The sequence below is a fragment of the Pieris napi genome, chromosome 2 (assembly GCF_905475465.1).
Source record: "Pieris napi chromosome 2, ilPieNapi1.2, whole genome shotgun sequence".
NCBI classification, from domain to species: domain Eukaryota; kingdom Metazoa; phylum Arthropoda; class Insecta; order Lepidoptera; family Pieridae; genus Pieris; species Pieris napi.
In genome coordinates, this window is record NC_062235.1 from 4016224 (window position 1) to 4032200 (window position 15977).

At 31.1% G+C, this 15977-nt stretch overlaps 2 protein-coding genes across 4 annotated transcripts in view; one reads left to right on the forward strand and one right to left on the reverse strand.

Annotated features, from left to right (window-relative positions):
- LOC125059451 (prestin) overlaps positions 1 to 161 on the reverse strand; it is a 26309-nt gene extending 26148 nt beyond the window's left edge. Inside the window, exon 1 of the mRNA XM_047663888.1 lies at positions 49 to 161. Coding sequence (XP_047519844.1) covers positions 49 to 89 — 41 coding nt within the window. The 5' untranslated portion in view covers positions 90 to 161. The remainder of the gene's footprint in view (positions 1 to 48) is intronic.
- The window catches only part of LOC125059487 (mitochondrial fission process protein 1), a 13148-nt gene extending 8971 nt beyond the window's left edge, over positions 1 to 4177 (forward strand). For all 3 annotated transcript variants that reach the window (XM_047663906.1, XM_047663916.1, XM_047663923.1), the window contains 3 exons: positions 98 to 225; positions 703 to 800; positions 1858 to 4177. In XM_047663906.1, coding sequence (XP_047519862.1) covers positions 98 to 225; positions 703 to 800; positions 1858 to 2032 — 401 coding nt within the window. In that variant the 3' untranslated portion in view covers positions 2033 to 4177. The remainder of the gene's footprint in view (positions 1 to 97; positions 226 to 702; positions 801 to 1857) is intronic.
- The last annotated feature ends 11800 nt before the right edge of the window (positions 4178 to 15977 follow it).

The following is a 15977-nucleotide window of genomic DNA, read 5'->3' on the forward strand; positions in this document are numbered from 1 at the left end:
ATGAATAATAGTCATAGTAAATTAAATGAGAATTAAATTTAAACTCACCCCTCATCTTTGCTAATGTATTGGTCACTGAAAAGATCCATGTTTGCAGGGTATGCCAATGAAGTGGGTGAATCGTTTCGGTCACTTGTACCCGTCAAAGTTGTAAGGGCTAGCTATGCTGTTGCATTTGCCTACGCCTTTGCTGACACTGGGGATAAAGGATGGAAGATGTATCAGGTATGGCACGATCTGTCTGTAAATAACACCAACACAACAAACATTTTATTAAAATAAAATAATGAGTTTTATCTACTAGCTTGTAATTTTTAAAATTTTGGTGTTGAAGGCATTAATAGCATTATTGTTACAATTAGAATCCTAATAAGAAATAACAATTACAGTATCTATTATTACAGTTACAATACTGGTAAAGAAAACATTATTTGAAACTTCTTTCCAATACAAAAATGTGTACCTGATTGCCTGCCTGATTCAGGTTACATAACTTTATTTTATTGTATACTAGCCGCTTACCAAAGCTGGCCATTTATGTTTTAAATATAGCCTATATTACTATATACAGGTATAATGTATTATTATGAGTTAAAGATAAAAAAAACATTTGTCAAGACACATTAAAATAGTTCTTACATAGTTAAACATTAAATAAATCTAAAAATGAAATAGTTACTTATATAGTGTGTGGTCTTTTAGAATGATGGTAGACCAAAGAAGGTGTTAATTGAAACAGGCGATGCTCTGATTTGGCAGACTTTGGCTTCAGTAGTTATTCCAGGCTTTACAATTAACAGGTAAGGCTTCTGAATTGAATTGAATGGTTTGATAGTTATATATATATTCATTGACACTGTAGGTAAATCAATATATATATATCTATATATATAAAAAGAAAATGGTGTTCGTTTGAGGCTCTTTCACGCTTAAACCACTGATCGTATCGACATGAAACTACCACCATTCGATGCGAAATTTTTCCTAGATGGTTTATGGCTATTTATTTTTTTAATTCCAACGTTCCTTCATTTTTTTATTTCTGTTTTACTTTTATGAAAATTTTTCCCGCTAATAAAAACAAAAGAGGCTTCCTAGAACCGCAAAACGTCAACATCTGTTAAAAACTCGATTTTCGAAATATTTCAATTTTCTTAGCGGGAAGTTAAAAAGAAGAATAATAAAAATATGAAAAAAAATAAAATAATGAAACATAAAATTTATTTTAATTCGTCCAGCAAAGCGGGCGCGAAACGGCTAGTATATAATATATTGTAAATTAAGTCAAAATGAATTGGTTGATTCTAGGGACAAAGCCCAAAATGGATCAACCAATTTAATCTGCTATTTTTTTTTTATTTCCTTAACTTTTAAGAAACAAAGTTTTTCAACAAAAATTTCTTTTAATGAAAATATAGAGAAGTAACAGAGAAATAACATTAATATAAAACACTAATTTTCAACATTTCTTATACTATAATATACACGCTGGCTGCTGGGTATATATATGTATAGTATTGTTGTATATTAGATATCTAAGAACCGTTTCGAATAAATGAAATAAATATGCGAATTGTAAAAATGCTAGTTATTCATATATGTTATCATCATTTAAATACATAGTAATTTGTATATTGCAGGAGTTAAGTTTGGTGGCTCATTTTGGCTTCAAGTGTGCGATGGTTGCTAACATTTTTATTTAAATGCTTCTAATTATTAACTAAAATTTATATACATATATATTTTTTATTTGTGCAACAATTAATTGATATACTTTATATGTATGTAAATGTGTTATTTTGTTACAGCCCATAAGGTTACTTAATGAAATAAAGTGAGTTAATTGTTAATTTTCAGGATTTGTGCATACACCAACACTTATTTACAAAAGAATGTTAAGCGTCTACCACCAACACCAAGAAGTTTGGTCACAGTAGCCGTTGGTCTGGCCTCAATACCGTTTATTGTACGTCCAATTGACAATGGAGTGACACTACTCATGAATCTCACTTACAGACGATGGGTCCATTGACAATAAACAGTTTGACTTTTAATTTTTGACTGTTAAAAACTTGATGAATGATTTAAATTTGAATTTAAAAATATTCTAGTTATTTAAAACTTTAATATCATTTATCATACATAAAATACAGCATATTGTATACTATATGCTGTATTTTGTGCATTTCGTTAGCAATACAGCAGATATAATATGTCAATGATAATTGATAATCGTTGTTTACATTCATTCCAAATGTGGATTGTGGATAATTAAATGGAGAAAACCTTTGGCTCTGACAAAAAATTGATGTAGGTAAAATTTTCTTTAGTCTGGCAATTGTGTTTTAAGTGCCTTTATATATTTTTGGAACATTTCTTTTATACCACAATCACATTATGTTTTGTAACTATTACATATATAGTTACAAAACTATACTTCAAAATATTTAATGATTGAAAATTATATATAGTGTAATTTTAAATGCAATTAATAAAATCTATTTAGTCTCACATATTAAGCAATGACAAACAAACAAATTGTTTTTCATATGACCAAATTAACTCTGACACGTGAGCTTTATCTTTACACTTTTTGTAGCGATTTTAATGAAAACAGCTTTGTCCAGTTACATTGATGGTATACGCCTCATTGATATAGTAGCGGCGCTGCGGCACCGCCATCTGTCGGTTAGCGACGGCAACTCGCAATCGTTTCTCTCAAAACAATAATTAAATGATTTGCATACCACTATACATTTTCGATTATTGTTTAGTTTAACGCAATAAGAAATTATTTAAGAGATAATATGAGCTAAACAATTGTCAAGTGCGGATTTCAGAATGTTTATGCAGAATTCTTTCGCGGAAAATCTGTATCGAAATGTAAGTAAAGTAAATACACGAAAAATGAGATCTTCTTTCAAATTATTAAAGTAATCTTTATGAAGAAAAAAATATTAATTAAAACTATAGGGCTACTAATTAAATATATAGGGTAGGGATCAAATAATTATTTTAATTTCCTATTTTCGTCTGGAAACGAATAAAAAGTCAATTTCCGATTCCGAGAAATAATAAAATTGGGAAATTTTAAAACACACACTTTTAGAGAGCACTTTTTTATATTTTTTACTGAAATAATAACGTAATCCCTTCAGCTCATCACAGGCGAACATCCGCATGTTGCCTGAATCTACCACAACGCCGCCCCACTATAGATTAATATATCCAAGAGGCGTATAGTGCGGAAAATTGTCGCAAGTATGTTTTCATTAATTTCACAATAATGCAATCGAATTAACCATTATAGTACAAACGCAAAATGTAAATTTGTTATAGGGCAGTCTTAAATCTACAGTTAACATTACAATTATTACAAGTCTAATTATAAACTTAATAATTAGACCCTAATATATGCCCCAGCCATTTTTCTGTAATTTTTCATGAATAATTTTTTACGCAAGCAAATTTTGTTGGAAATTTAGTCCAAGTTTCTACCTGTTAACAAAATCATATGCGGCGGTGTTATAACAGACTGATTTAAATTGTTCATTTGGTCCCCTTAATAATTATTGGCTAATATAATTTAAATTTACCCAGTTTTTTATGACACCTTCCAAAAACATTTTGAAGATCCTGACAATTTGTCTTTACGTGCCAGTTAGTTATTTAAAATATGTTTATAATATCTTTTTATGGTTGACTGGGGCTAAATCGCCACTTTTGAAATTATTTATTTGAAATTTTTGAAAAAAAAAAAATTAATTATTTATTAGTTTAATACTACTTGACTTGTTATATATGCAGTTATAGTTTTTGTTGTTATTTAGTTTAGTATAATTTTATTGTTGCTTGGTTTAGAATCTTTAGGCTGTGAAATATTTCAATGTTATAGTCATGATTATTTTAGTACGTTCTATATAGAGTTATTATTAATTAGGATTTTCAGGGTTTTACTAAAATATTTTTTTAATTACTGAGATATTTATGTTCCAAAAATTTAGACTATTCTTCAATCTGCTCAAATTTATATAATTTGTTGCTAATCTATTATACTAGGTTTATACATAATACAAATTAAATGTGCCATGTAGTTACTACTCGATAATTATTTTGTACGAAAAACGCACGTAAAAATATTCCATTGTTGATGTTAATAAAAATATTAGTGACAAAATGACTTTATTTTCATAAATAACTGTTATAATAATAATAAATGGTTTATTTGCAAACAATGTGGTCCATTCTGATTGATTAATTATAAAAAACGGCACAAACAGCCATATAAAAATAGCATGAAAATGTCATATTAATTATCATAATGTCATAATAATTAGTTATGCTATTTATAATTGTTGTCAAAACTTATGGTCTTAATACTCTCCCACGCTATAAAGGTATCTTCCCTTTGAAAGCATTACACGGCAGCGATCCAAAACTTCTAGGAAGATGATTAAATAGTTTGATGGCGTAACAATTTTTTAAGTGTTGCAACATGCAGGCATCCAGATCCGTGTTGGATCTCTCGATAGAATCAGGCAAGTTTCTTTAAATGTTTTGAATAATTTTGGATACTTCCAAATACCGAGTTCGTAAAAAATGATCTGCAGCTTACAAGAGGTCCAACACCCAATATAATATATTTCTTCTGAGTAGTAAAAACTTTATTCACATCTACCCAATTTCCCCATAACTAATATCCCCATAATATATAGCGCAGAACTGAGACAACATAGCCGTGATACGCAATAAATTCTGAGATTTTTGAGGCTACTTTGCGAGTTCGACTCAAAGCAAATACAAATTGATTAAGGTGGGTACATATGGATTAAATGTGTTGTTTCCAAGTAAGATTTTGGTCTACTGTTATGTCAAGAAACTTGTTGATACGACTTCTTCAATGACTCGTTTTATAAGTAATTTTGAGCTTATTGGGTCTGGTATTATCATAATGCCGAAGTTTTATAGTTCTTTTTTTTATATTTACACTGAAATTATTACTATATATATTGACTTCTCATTGGTCTAGTGCTTAGGACCCCTGACTGCGAATCCATGGGTCCCGGGTTCGATCCCCAGCTGAGACAAACATCGATGTGATGAGCATTTGGTTGTGCTTACGTCTTGGGTGTTTAAATATGTATTTATATGTCTATCTTTCTATAATATGTATGTATATACGTTGCCTAGTACCCATAACACAAGCTTCACCAGCTTAGCATGGGACTAGGTCAATCGGTGTAAATTGTAAAAAAAAACCGTACCGGTAGTATCTTCGGAAACGACCATTGAGCTATCATACGCGTAAATAACGCATGTATTACTAAACAAATCCGGTAAATCATTAATGTACAGAAAAAACCAGTAATGGGCCAGTATGCTCCCTTGAGGAACGCCTTTATGGCAATACATAGCCAAAGACTTGTATCTCATTTCAATATTTTTTAATCACTTTAGGAGAGAAATTATGAGGGATTTCAACATATTGCTTACGCCGAGTAAGGTATTATTGCTTACGCCAGCGAATTCAAATGTAATCCTCGAATTCCTTACGTCTTTTGAAGAAGAATGCTGTAATCTACGCATTCTAATGATTGGCTCATGTCAAAAAATCTACGAATATCGATATGTTCCACAATTACCTTAAAGAGAAAGCTGCTAGGATAGTATTTTTATCTCTTTAAAAACCGTACTGTTCATCATTTATAACACTGAATTTGTATAAAAAAGAGCTCAACATATTGCGCATAAGTTTCTCAAGCACTTTAGTTAGTAATAATGTTATAGGTCTGTAGTACTAATATCTACTTTATTACCCTTTTTAACATAGATTTCGTGATTGATAGTTCTAAACAGCTAGGACCCTCTGTAAAAGATAAATTTATGAGGTGGGTAAGGATACTTGCTAGTTGTTGTGAGGAGAAATTTTAGTAGTTATTGAGTTTACCTGCAGCTTTAGTATTATTAATAGCTTTGAATATTTTGTCACATAAACATAGGAACATGATTTTCATAATAAAAGCAAATACTACAACTTTTTTTTATTAACTAAAAATTACCGCCTGAAGAAATGTTGGAGCAATATAGGTTATTCTGAATTGTTGGTTATTTTGTAAATAATTTTGTCCAATGATATGATAAGTCCTGGATTTTGAGTAAGAAGTCAATCAGAATGCAGATATAATAGTAAATATTATAAGAATATTTAGTAATAAATATAAGAAAATTTTGTGGAATAGAAGCAAATCATATAATTAAATGCTTGCCAGCTCCCTAGTTATAATATCTAAATACTTTGACAGCCTTAGTCGAAATCTAATATATAAAATTCTCGTGTCACATGTTCGCTCCCATACTCATCCGAAACGAATCGACCGATTTTTATGAATTTTTTTATGCTTATTCAGTAAGTCTAAAAATCGGCTACTATCTATCTTTCAAACTCCTAAGTGATAAGGGGTTTCCACCCCAAAAAAATTTTTTTATTTATTCGACAAAAAATTTGTTTTTATTTTTTATGATATATCATACAAAAATACATACAACCCTTTATTTTCACTCCAATCAACACCTATTTTTTATTATTGATAATTATTTTTACTAAAAAAAAAATGTTTCCTAGAAATAATATACATGGCAAATAAAATACGTATACATGGTAAAACAACGTTTGCCGGGTCAGCTAGTGATTTATAAGATTCTTTTGAAAGACTCCATGACAAAGTCTAATACAATTGTTTTACTCAGCTTACGGTTTTCACGTGTAATTGAACATTGTAGGTACATGAATAGAATGAAGAACCTACATTTCGAAGATAACAACACATTTGCATTATTTACTGAAAATGATAATGGTATCAAGTCAGTCAACATGCCTACTTAATTCCATAGAATTTACCGTTGGTTTTGACGCAATTTGATTTCAATTATTATTCATTATTTTGTTTCTATGAATCTGCTAGACTGACGCTCTTTCTTTCTCAATACTTGGGAAAAATTGAACAGCTTTCGTATACCAGCAAATAACTTATTTCGAGGTTGCACGGTGCTCTGGGCAGCACGCGGCCCGCTCCTTAAGGTTTGGAGCCAAATTACTTAAATATGTATTTGTAAAATAAATCTATCTTACGAAACTTATAATGACGTTTTATTAACTTATTAAGGTTAGGGTTGTTTAAATTTTAATATTCAAGGCAATTGTGGAATGATCTTCCGAATGAGAGATCATATGACTTAGTTGACGCACTATGAGTTTAACAAAGTATTAAACGTTTACGTGACAAGTTTTTGAAAAAAATTAACATAAGGTCGTGTTTTATCTTGGGGCTTATCAAAATTGACAGACTTTATACAGAATAAAAGAAGAAGAGTATCCGATCTCGAGACAATATTTAACCTTGATTAACGTTTTAGATTAGGTGCTGAAGTTTTATGTACTAGGCCCTAACAGTGCCGCTGCAAGAATTATCTGTATATTGTCAAATATTTTACATAGACTTTAGCGTATATTTTGTCAAACTTATGATAGAGGTACATCCTTATCAATTGCGTATAACACTTAGAGAATGGGGTTTTATTACACAAGCATTTAGTGGCAGCAAACTTTCAACAGGTAAAAGACCAGTTATAGAGAGATACTTAAGCATAAATTAATTCAAGTAAATTTAACAATTAATATTTTTCCGATGAAAACATTTTAAAATTTTCTTTTACAAATATAGTCACTTAAGACACCTTAGATATCACCTGTTCGAATAGTCAACTAGATAAATAACAATAATTGTGCAGAATTTTTTATTTTGTTATAAATCATATTATGTATATTTTATTATTAGCTTATTGTCCCGTCTTTTTGATGTACCTGAACAAATCGGTAATCAGCATATATTTTATTTGGCTTACGCACTTTACTACGTGTTTTTACGGATATCCATGCGAGTACATTTTTTTACATGTTTTTACATACACTAGTTTTAGTATATATTTTGCGTTTATATACGTCAAAGAAATATATTAAAACTGGCAATAAAGTCGCCCATCAAAGTAAATTAATAAATATTTTAAAGAAATAATTGACTCAACTCATCATATAATTTGTTCTTGATAATTTAATCTCATGAATCTCGGTAAAGGCCACATTATCCAACATTAACGTCAAAATCCCAGAGTATCACTTATTTCATCGTAATCTTTTATAGTGCTATTTGCTTAATTAATTTCGTATTGTTCTATTGTAGCGTTTATAAATACAAAACTAGGTAAATATAACTATAATAAAGTAACTAATAACTATTTGGAAATTTTTGTGTTTATATAAAATGTGTTAACGAGTGATAGGTTCCTTTATTTAACTTTGAAATATGTAATAAACACGAAATTGACAGAGTAGCATAAAATTACAGTTGGATTCAAAGAAAATTTGGATTTGATTAAAGTTAAAAGAAAGGTTGTCTACTAATTTACGACTTGACTCGATTTGGAGGTCCTGAGTTTATTTCGGAGAATTAATTCTAAGTTTCCACAGAAGGATTAGTTGTTTATATTTATTATTATAGTATTAAATAATATTTAATACTATAATAATAAATATAAACACAGTTAATGTATACAGAGCTTAGTGGACAGGGAATATCTACAGAGTATCGTCTTCTTATAAAATAAACTGGAAAAACAGGTTCACATTAAAATATTTAGATCCAGACCTAGATTAACTGGTCTCGTTAAAACGTCACACCATATTACTCTTAGAATACCTATTATAAATTATTTTATAATAATTTTATTTAAAATCCTTCAACCCCAAATCCAGGTCTAAATCATCGATGAAATATAAACAAAATCTCTATGATATAAAACACACACATTGTTAATAAATAACCGAAATTGAGTATTAACGAAAATTTTCTAAAAACTTCTTACCTATCTATTCTTGCCTACATTAAATAAATAATATATAAAACTGTCACTGGACGTCTATTATATAATTGGTAACACGTCTGCCGTGAGGCAAGCTAACTTATAAACTGTTTACCTACCCGGTTTTGAAGTTACTTCTTGCAAGATGATTTATGGCGAGTTGTTTTCAGCGATTTTTTAAATCACACCATAGATTGTTTCACTAATATTAGCGATATTTATATTTTTTGATTGAATTTATATGTTTTAAGATAATTTATATCCAATAGTTCAAGTCATCCATTCATGGCCATTTCGGGTATTGATCATGGTCTAATGTGACTTTGGTTTTTCATGACGAAAGCACTACACATCAAAGACAAAAGCATGTTTACTTCATCTAGGGATAGTGGGCAAGGCAACGGGTACCGACTGATGATATGTCTCCTAGGTTTTGAAGTCTTAGTCCTAATAAATTTACACCAAATCGTAAACAGACACACTCTTCTTCACACACTTCTCTTAAGAACTGCCCAATACACATATTACAGTAAGTATTAGCTATATTATAGCAGTTATATTTTACGCCTTAGAGAAATAAATCGAAACGGGTTTATTAGGCGGATGATAAATGTGACCTATACGTTCATTAATTTACAGTATTGAATGTCGCGTTGACTTAATTGCTTCCGTTTTAACAAAGTCCGTTATTTTGCCGCAAGCTTTTAGCAACCATTATTCCTGTAGGAAATTGGCAGGTTATTGTCACAAAATTAATTTAAATACAAATCACATATAAAATACATAATTACTTTATGTATTTAATTTATTTGATAACTTAAGTAAGGAAGGTTTATATTAAAATAATGTCCTTCAAATATTTGGAGCGAAAATGTATGTAAAAAGTAATAAAGATAGTGTCATTACATATAATTTACGCTTAGCCTTTAAGTTTCTTTGTATTCATTTAATAACATCTAATAAATATTTCTTATTATATAAATATTTTTTGATTGAACCGGCAGTTTTCGGGCAGGAGGCTCACCTGATAATGTAGTGAAGTATTCAAATAATCTAATAAGTGTGACTGTATTTGCGAAACACTGGATCCCTTCGCCAACAATTTAAATTATCCTTGAGCAGATCCACTTGGGAAAGGAAAGGCAGTGTACAACCTAGTTTTATGAATTGGTATCAGTATAAGTTTTTCGGAATCAATAAATTATTAGATAACATCTTGAGATTTTAAATATAAGGGTACTCTTGTATTTCATGTTTGTATATTTGGATTGCATTGGACTTATTTATTTTTTGTGAAAAATGGGGTCATTCTGCATCTCTTCGGGAATGTACACTAATAGTAGGGGAGCCCAAGCGAGGATTCCGGGATTGAGTACAGCGTGGCAGATTAATATACAGGAAGATACCTTATATAAATTTTTCTAATGCTTATATTATCATATAAGCAAAAATGTGTAGGTAAATATTTTAGAATATTGACAAAGAACCGGTTCTTCCGGTAAATTTTAATTCTTTATAAGCATTTTTTTAAAATTATTATATAATAAATACAAGTTCCACTTGAACAGCATACACTTTTTGCTATTTCCTGAGCTTGTCAATCAAGTTCAATGACTTAATTTTTTTTAATTATCAGATTAGGCGAATCCCTCCAGATTATCGTCAGATTATGAGACATCACGTCTAGGACATAAAGATGATCCATATATATGGACCCTTAATACGACACGCTTGAGTATTTACAAATGGCGATTTTTTTTGCAAATACTTTTAATGACCGCGAGTTTGCGTCACATCCAAATCGTCAGATTATTTAGATGAGAACTTTTTTTAGGTTCACTATCACCCCCTTAGAAAATCTGACGCGCTCAATTAAATTCAACCCTTACGTACGACCACCATGCAAACAATCAGAGTAACATACGTATATTATTAAAAATACGTAGGACATGGATACTATCAATATCTGACGCGCTCGAGTATGTCCATGGCACAGTTTTTTTTACGCTGTAAATCCCCATTTAGCATAGTGGGCTCCCCTAATATAATGACACACGTATTGACGTACGAAAGTCATACCACTAAGTCTCGAATATTAACAATAAAGGACAATTGCACAAAACAGGATTCGCCGAAAAACCGACAGCAGGATAGAGCACTCTAAGCGGCGAGCGGCTCGTTGCTCCCCCCGCAACACGACGTACTGACTGCACGAATCCTCGCTGTGTTAAAATGTAGCATTCGCATCGAGCGTGTTACGCATCGAGCATGTTACGCATCGAGCATGTTACGCTGTGTTCTAAAATCGGCGTAACACGAGATGTGATAGTGATAATGTTGATATCTTTCATTCTATTTAATTATTGTTTCATCCAAATTAAGAAGAAGAAAAAATGTTACTGAACATAAAACTTATTTAAAAACACAGGCGTATGAGGTGGTTTGTTATTGATTGCAATATTAAAAACCAAATGATTACTGGACAGTATAAAAACTTTGTACGCAGGTCTCGATTTTGAAGAACTGTTGAATTTAATTGGACCAAAAGTACTTAAAAGAGACACAATTTATAGAAAATCATAATCATGATCACTCGCGACGTGCGACGCGTAATTACTGAACCGCGAGAAAACCAGCGAGCAACGCCGCCGCCGCCGCTCGTTGCTCGCTGGTTTCCCCGTAACACGCCGTACTGACTGCACGTATGCTCGCTGTGTAACGTGTTACATTACACCTCGTAACGTTGGTCAGTTCCCACCTTTAGATTTCGTTATGCCTACTTATTCACATGTTCGTTGTCAAATTATTTTTTTTTTATTTTTTTTGAAGTGAAACTTCTTTATCGGGGTTGGAAAAAAATTTAGTGTAACATTTTTTCGTTACGCGTCACATTTTTCCGTTACGCGCCATCTTTTTGAAGTGAAACTTCTTTATCGACGTATGGGAGAAATTTTGTAGCAAATCGTCACGTTTTTCGGTTACGCGCCATGTTGCTTTTTGAAGTAAAACTTCTTTATCGGCGTTGGAATGAAACTTCTTTATCGACGTATGGGAGAAATTTTGTAGCAAATCGTCACGTTTTTCGGTTACGCGCGATGTTGCTTTTTGAAGTCAAACTTCTTTATCGGGGTTGGAAAAAAATGTAGTGTATCATTTTTTTGTATTCATGTCTATGATAATAAAAGCCTTTTGTTAAACTGTATCTAATTTAACTTTATTTAACCAAAAGTTGCATATCATTTTTCGAAAAATAAGGTCATAAAGAAGTTTCACTTCTTACGTGTGTACACTAGTACATGCACATATTTTATCCTAAAAATACCGCGCAACGTTGCTGGCAGTGAGGTCTAGGGAAGCCGGTCATTGGCTTGATGCTTATCCTTCGCCAAACATTGGCACCCTTTTGGACCCTGATTCATTTTACTCCCCATAAGTGTCCCTGGGGCTTTGAAATAAGTAGACTTCGAAGCCATGACCTCCATTCCCAAAAAAATTGCAGGTCAATACTGTATATAGTGTATATTTGTGTGTTGGAAATAAATTATAAGTTTACGGCATAAGTTTTTAACTATTTTATCAAAACTAAACCTATTTCTTCACACTTGTGATGGCTAAAGGGTAGGAATTAAATTACCTTAATTAGGTAATACGACTGTGCTGCAGGGACATTGCTGTACACATACAACACAATTTGACCATTGTTCGAATATACCTCATCTTTTCCTTACATAAAAAAACATCACAGAAAACACGCAAGAGTTATCAAGAAGAAATTACTTTGCCTTTTTCGTCATACCAAAGAAAGCCTATTATTTATGTCTATTATATGGTTATGTACATAAGGTAGCTGTTAACTACAGGCAAAACAGTTACATTTATTGATAGTAAACATTACCAACTATCATAAAACTACCATTATTATCTAGTTTGCATTTTGATAAGGTTTCGAGGTTAAAGCTAAAATAAAGAAAACCGTCTGGCATCTATCTAATCTATCGCTTCGTAATTTTTGACATTCGATACATCAAATTACTGAATGATCGCTGTACATTAAACATAGGTAAGTGGCTTTTAGAGCTGGTAAAATCTGGTTCGACAGATTAGTGGTGGTGCGCGGGAATAACTACCTTAAGAAACGCTCAGTTGTGGAACGCCGGACGTCGAGGTGATACGGATGGTATTTTGTATACTGCCTAGATGTCCGACGATACAACGCCTCTGAACTCTCTTCATGGTAAGTGGTTGCCTGGAAGAGATCGCTCGAAAGCGATAAGGCCGCCAGTTGCCCTCCTTTTCATTTAATTATGTCAATTGTATTATATTTCTGCAACGAAGTGTTAATAAATAAATGCAGAAGAAAATGCAGAGACACCACATCACTACGCAACGACTATCACATTCGAAAATGTAACTAGGAGCAACCGACATAGTTTCGGTTATTTTCGTTTTAGCTGGTACGAGAAAACAAATAACTTATTAGTACGCGATCATCAATAAGTAAGCTATCCCAATCTCAAGCAAAAATATTCTGAAGATCCATTTGACCTCCGCATACCTAAGTTGAAGCTATACAAGTAATATTCGTGTACCCAATCTAGTGTTTAAGTAATAACTTGTACGTGCTAAGGTTTCGTATTAAACGTTGACATGCAGGTTACCAAAGCCCTATTGTAGGATGTATCTAGGTAATAATTGCGCAGAAAATCTGTAGATTGTTGTGCATTTTAATAAAATTGGTATTGCATCACAAGGCAAGGTGTTCTAAAATAAAAATAAAAAAGTGCGTGCGTACAAAGTACACAATACACATGTCAGAAGTGAAACTTCTTTGTAATTTAATTATTACTAAGGTAAAAGCCCCAATAGATGATCATGTACAAGTATATGATCACTCCTTGTATTTGTGTATATAACTAGATACAATACAAATTAAAAATATACGAAATTCTATTTTTAAAATTAAAATTTTATTTTATGCAAAATAATTTATTGAAATATCAAATGACGAATAAAATATAAAAAAAATACTGATATTTCATAAATTAACTTTACGAAATTTTAATTTTAAAAATAGAATTTCGTATATTGCTACGTTCACTCTTTCTCAATCGGTCTCTCCCTTTTCTTCTTCAAAAACGCTGCACACCTTCGTGACGCTAATATTATTATTATTGCGTTTCATCCGTAAAATTTTTACTAATTATGAAAGATGGTGCCTATACCTATGAAACATATAAATAATCTCTTGTATTTTCCATATAATATGTACCTATATAACGTGGCCGGATTGTAAAATTGTTCATTGCATTAATCGGTAACTCATCAAATTCCACAGTCACACAAATATCTTTGCCATGGCCCATCTTACATATACCTATATTGTGTGGTATTTTCGGTATAGAAATTGGTTAGAATTTTGTAAACAGTTGGTAATACAAAATCAAATAATGTTCGCAAATAAGGACCTGGACCTTAAGCAATCATTGGTTTACAAAACTGACAAGTGCTTTAATTCTTTAGATGTTTCTTGCAGTTTTCCAGATCACATTCCTAAGCATCAACTGCAGACAAGCAGCAATACAAGTTTGGGATTACGGTGTCTGAGATGTTGGCAGAAATTTTAGAAAGAGTTCTGGACATTTACCAGAAAATTAATATTTTTAAAAGCGTAAAACACTCTACCAGCTTCTTGATCACAGCTGAGCATTTCTTCTGGATATCGAAAAATAAGGTCTTAAGGAATTTTTTTAATGAAAACATAAAGAGGTTTAATTATAAAATAAAATATTTTTTCTGTTTAAATTTAGCTATTATAAGCTTTTGTTACTTCAATATCATGTATGATTTTGAACTGGAAAAACTAATAAAAACTAAATATTATTATACCTATCTACTTTTTAGCATACACTTCTCCCTCAGGTACGTAAATAATATTTACAATTTAAGGAAATCATTCGAAATATTTGTCAATAGACCGGGTTGTGTCTTTGTTAGAGCGAAGCCCTAGTTTATGTAAAAAAATCTTAATTTAGGAGTTACGAAATAAAACACGATAATTATATCATAGTTCTTTTTTCTTATAACAATTCTACTATTTAGTTGCGTTCAACAATTATTCGCAATAAAATTGATTGTCAAACGGCGAATTATACTATCGACATATACAAATGATTTAAACCCATATCTAACATATAGTAACATAGTAGTGTAGTACATAAATAAAGACATCGCAAACAAGTGACTACACGCTAAAGCTAAATAAAAATCAACAGCTATACATTTATGAACCTTTAAAATGTCAAAAATAGCAAATGACATTGTACTCAAGTTTAAAATATTTTTGGTTTGAATTCCAATGTAACTGGAGGTACGAATACGGGCTGTTAATTTTATTAAGGAGAAATTTATGTACTTTATCAACAATATCATAACCCAATACTATTTAATGTGTAGTCACCTTAAGAATCATCAGACCTGACCAGTCGCGAACCAATGTACTAGCCAACTGTTTATCGCTGACTCATATGTAAAGTTAGAAATAGACAAAAATAAATAGTAATTGATTGGAAATTATATGTTTTTATTGTTATGAAATTTTGGTTAAATATTGAGGGTAGTTTTTGTGGATAAATTAATATATATAGGTACCCTCTTATTCATAAAATCTAATTCTGTCTGAACTAGTACGCGTTCGTCGTAACATTGTATTAACACTGTGATGAAAAGAGACATACCATTGTTTAAGTTGAAATACATGTTTTACTGAAAAAAAAAATCGTTTTTAATATATGAATACTATATGCCGCCAACGCGCTCTTCACTAGCAACATTGTTTATGGGCGGTGTTCATAAAATTAGGTACTATACTGTTATATTTCCTTTACTTACTAAATCTATTTCAGAACTTTATACATGAGTTAGGCAATAATGATTTTCCTCAAACCATGATTAAAATACTAAAATTAAAATTGACTATCGTGAATACAAATAAGTACAGTGAAGCATCCACGGGTAATTATCTTATTGCCTGTATATAAAAATGTCTAAATTATTAGCAAACT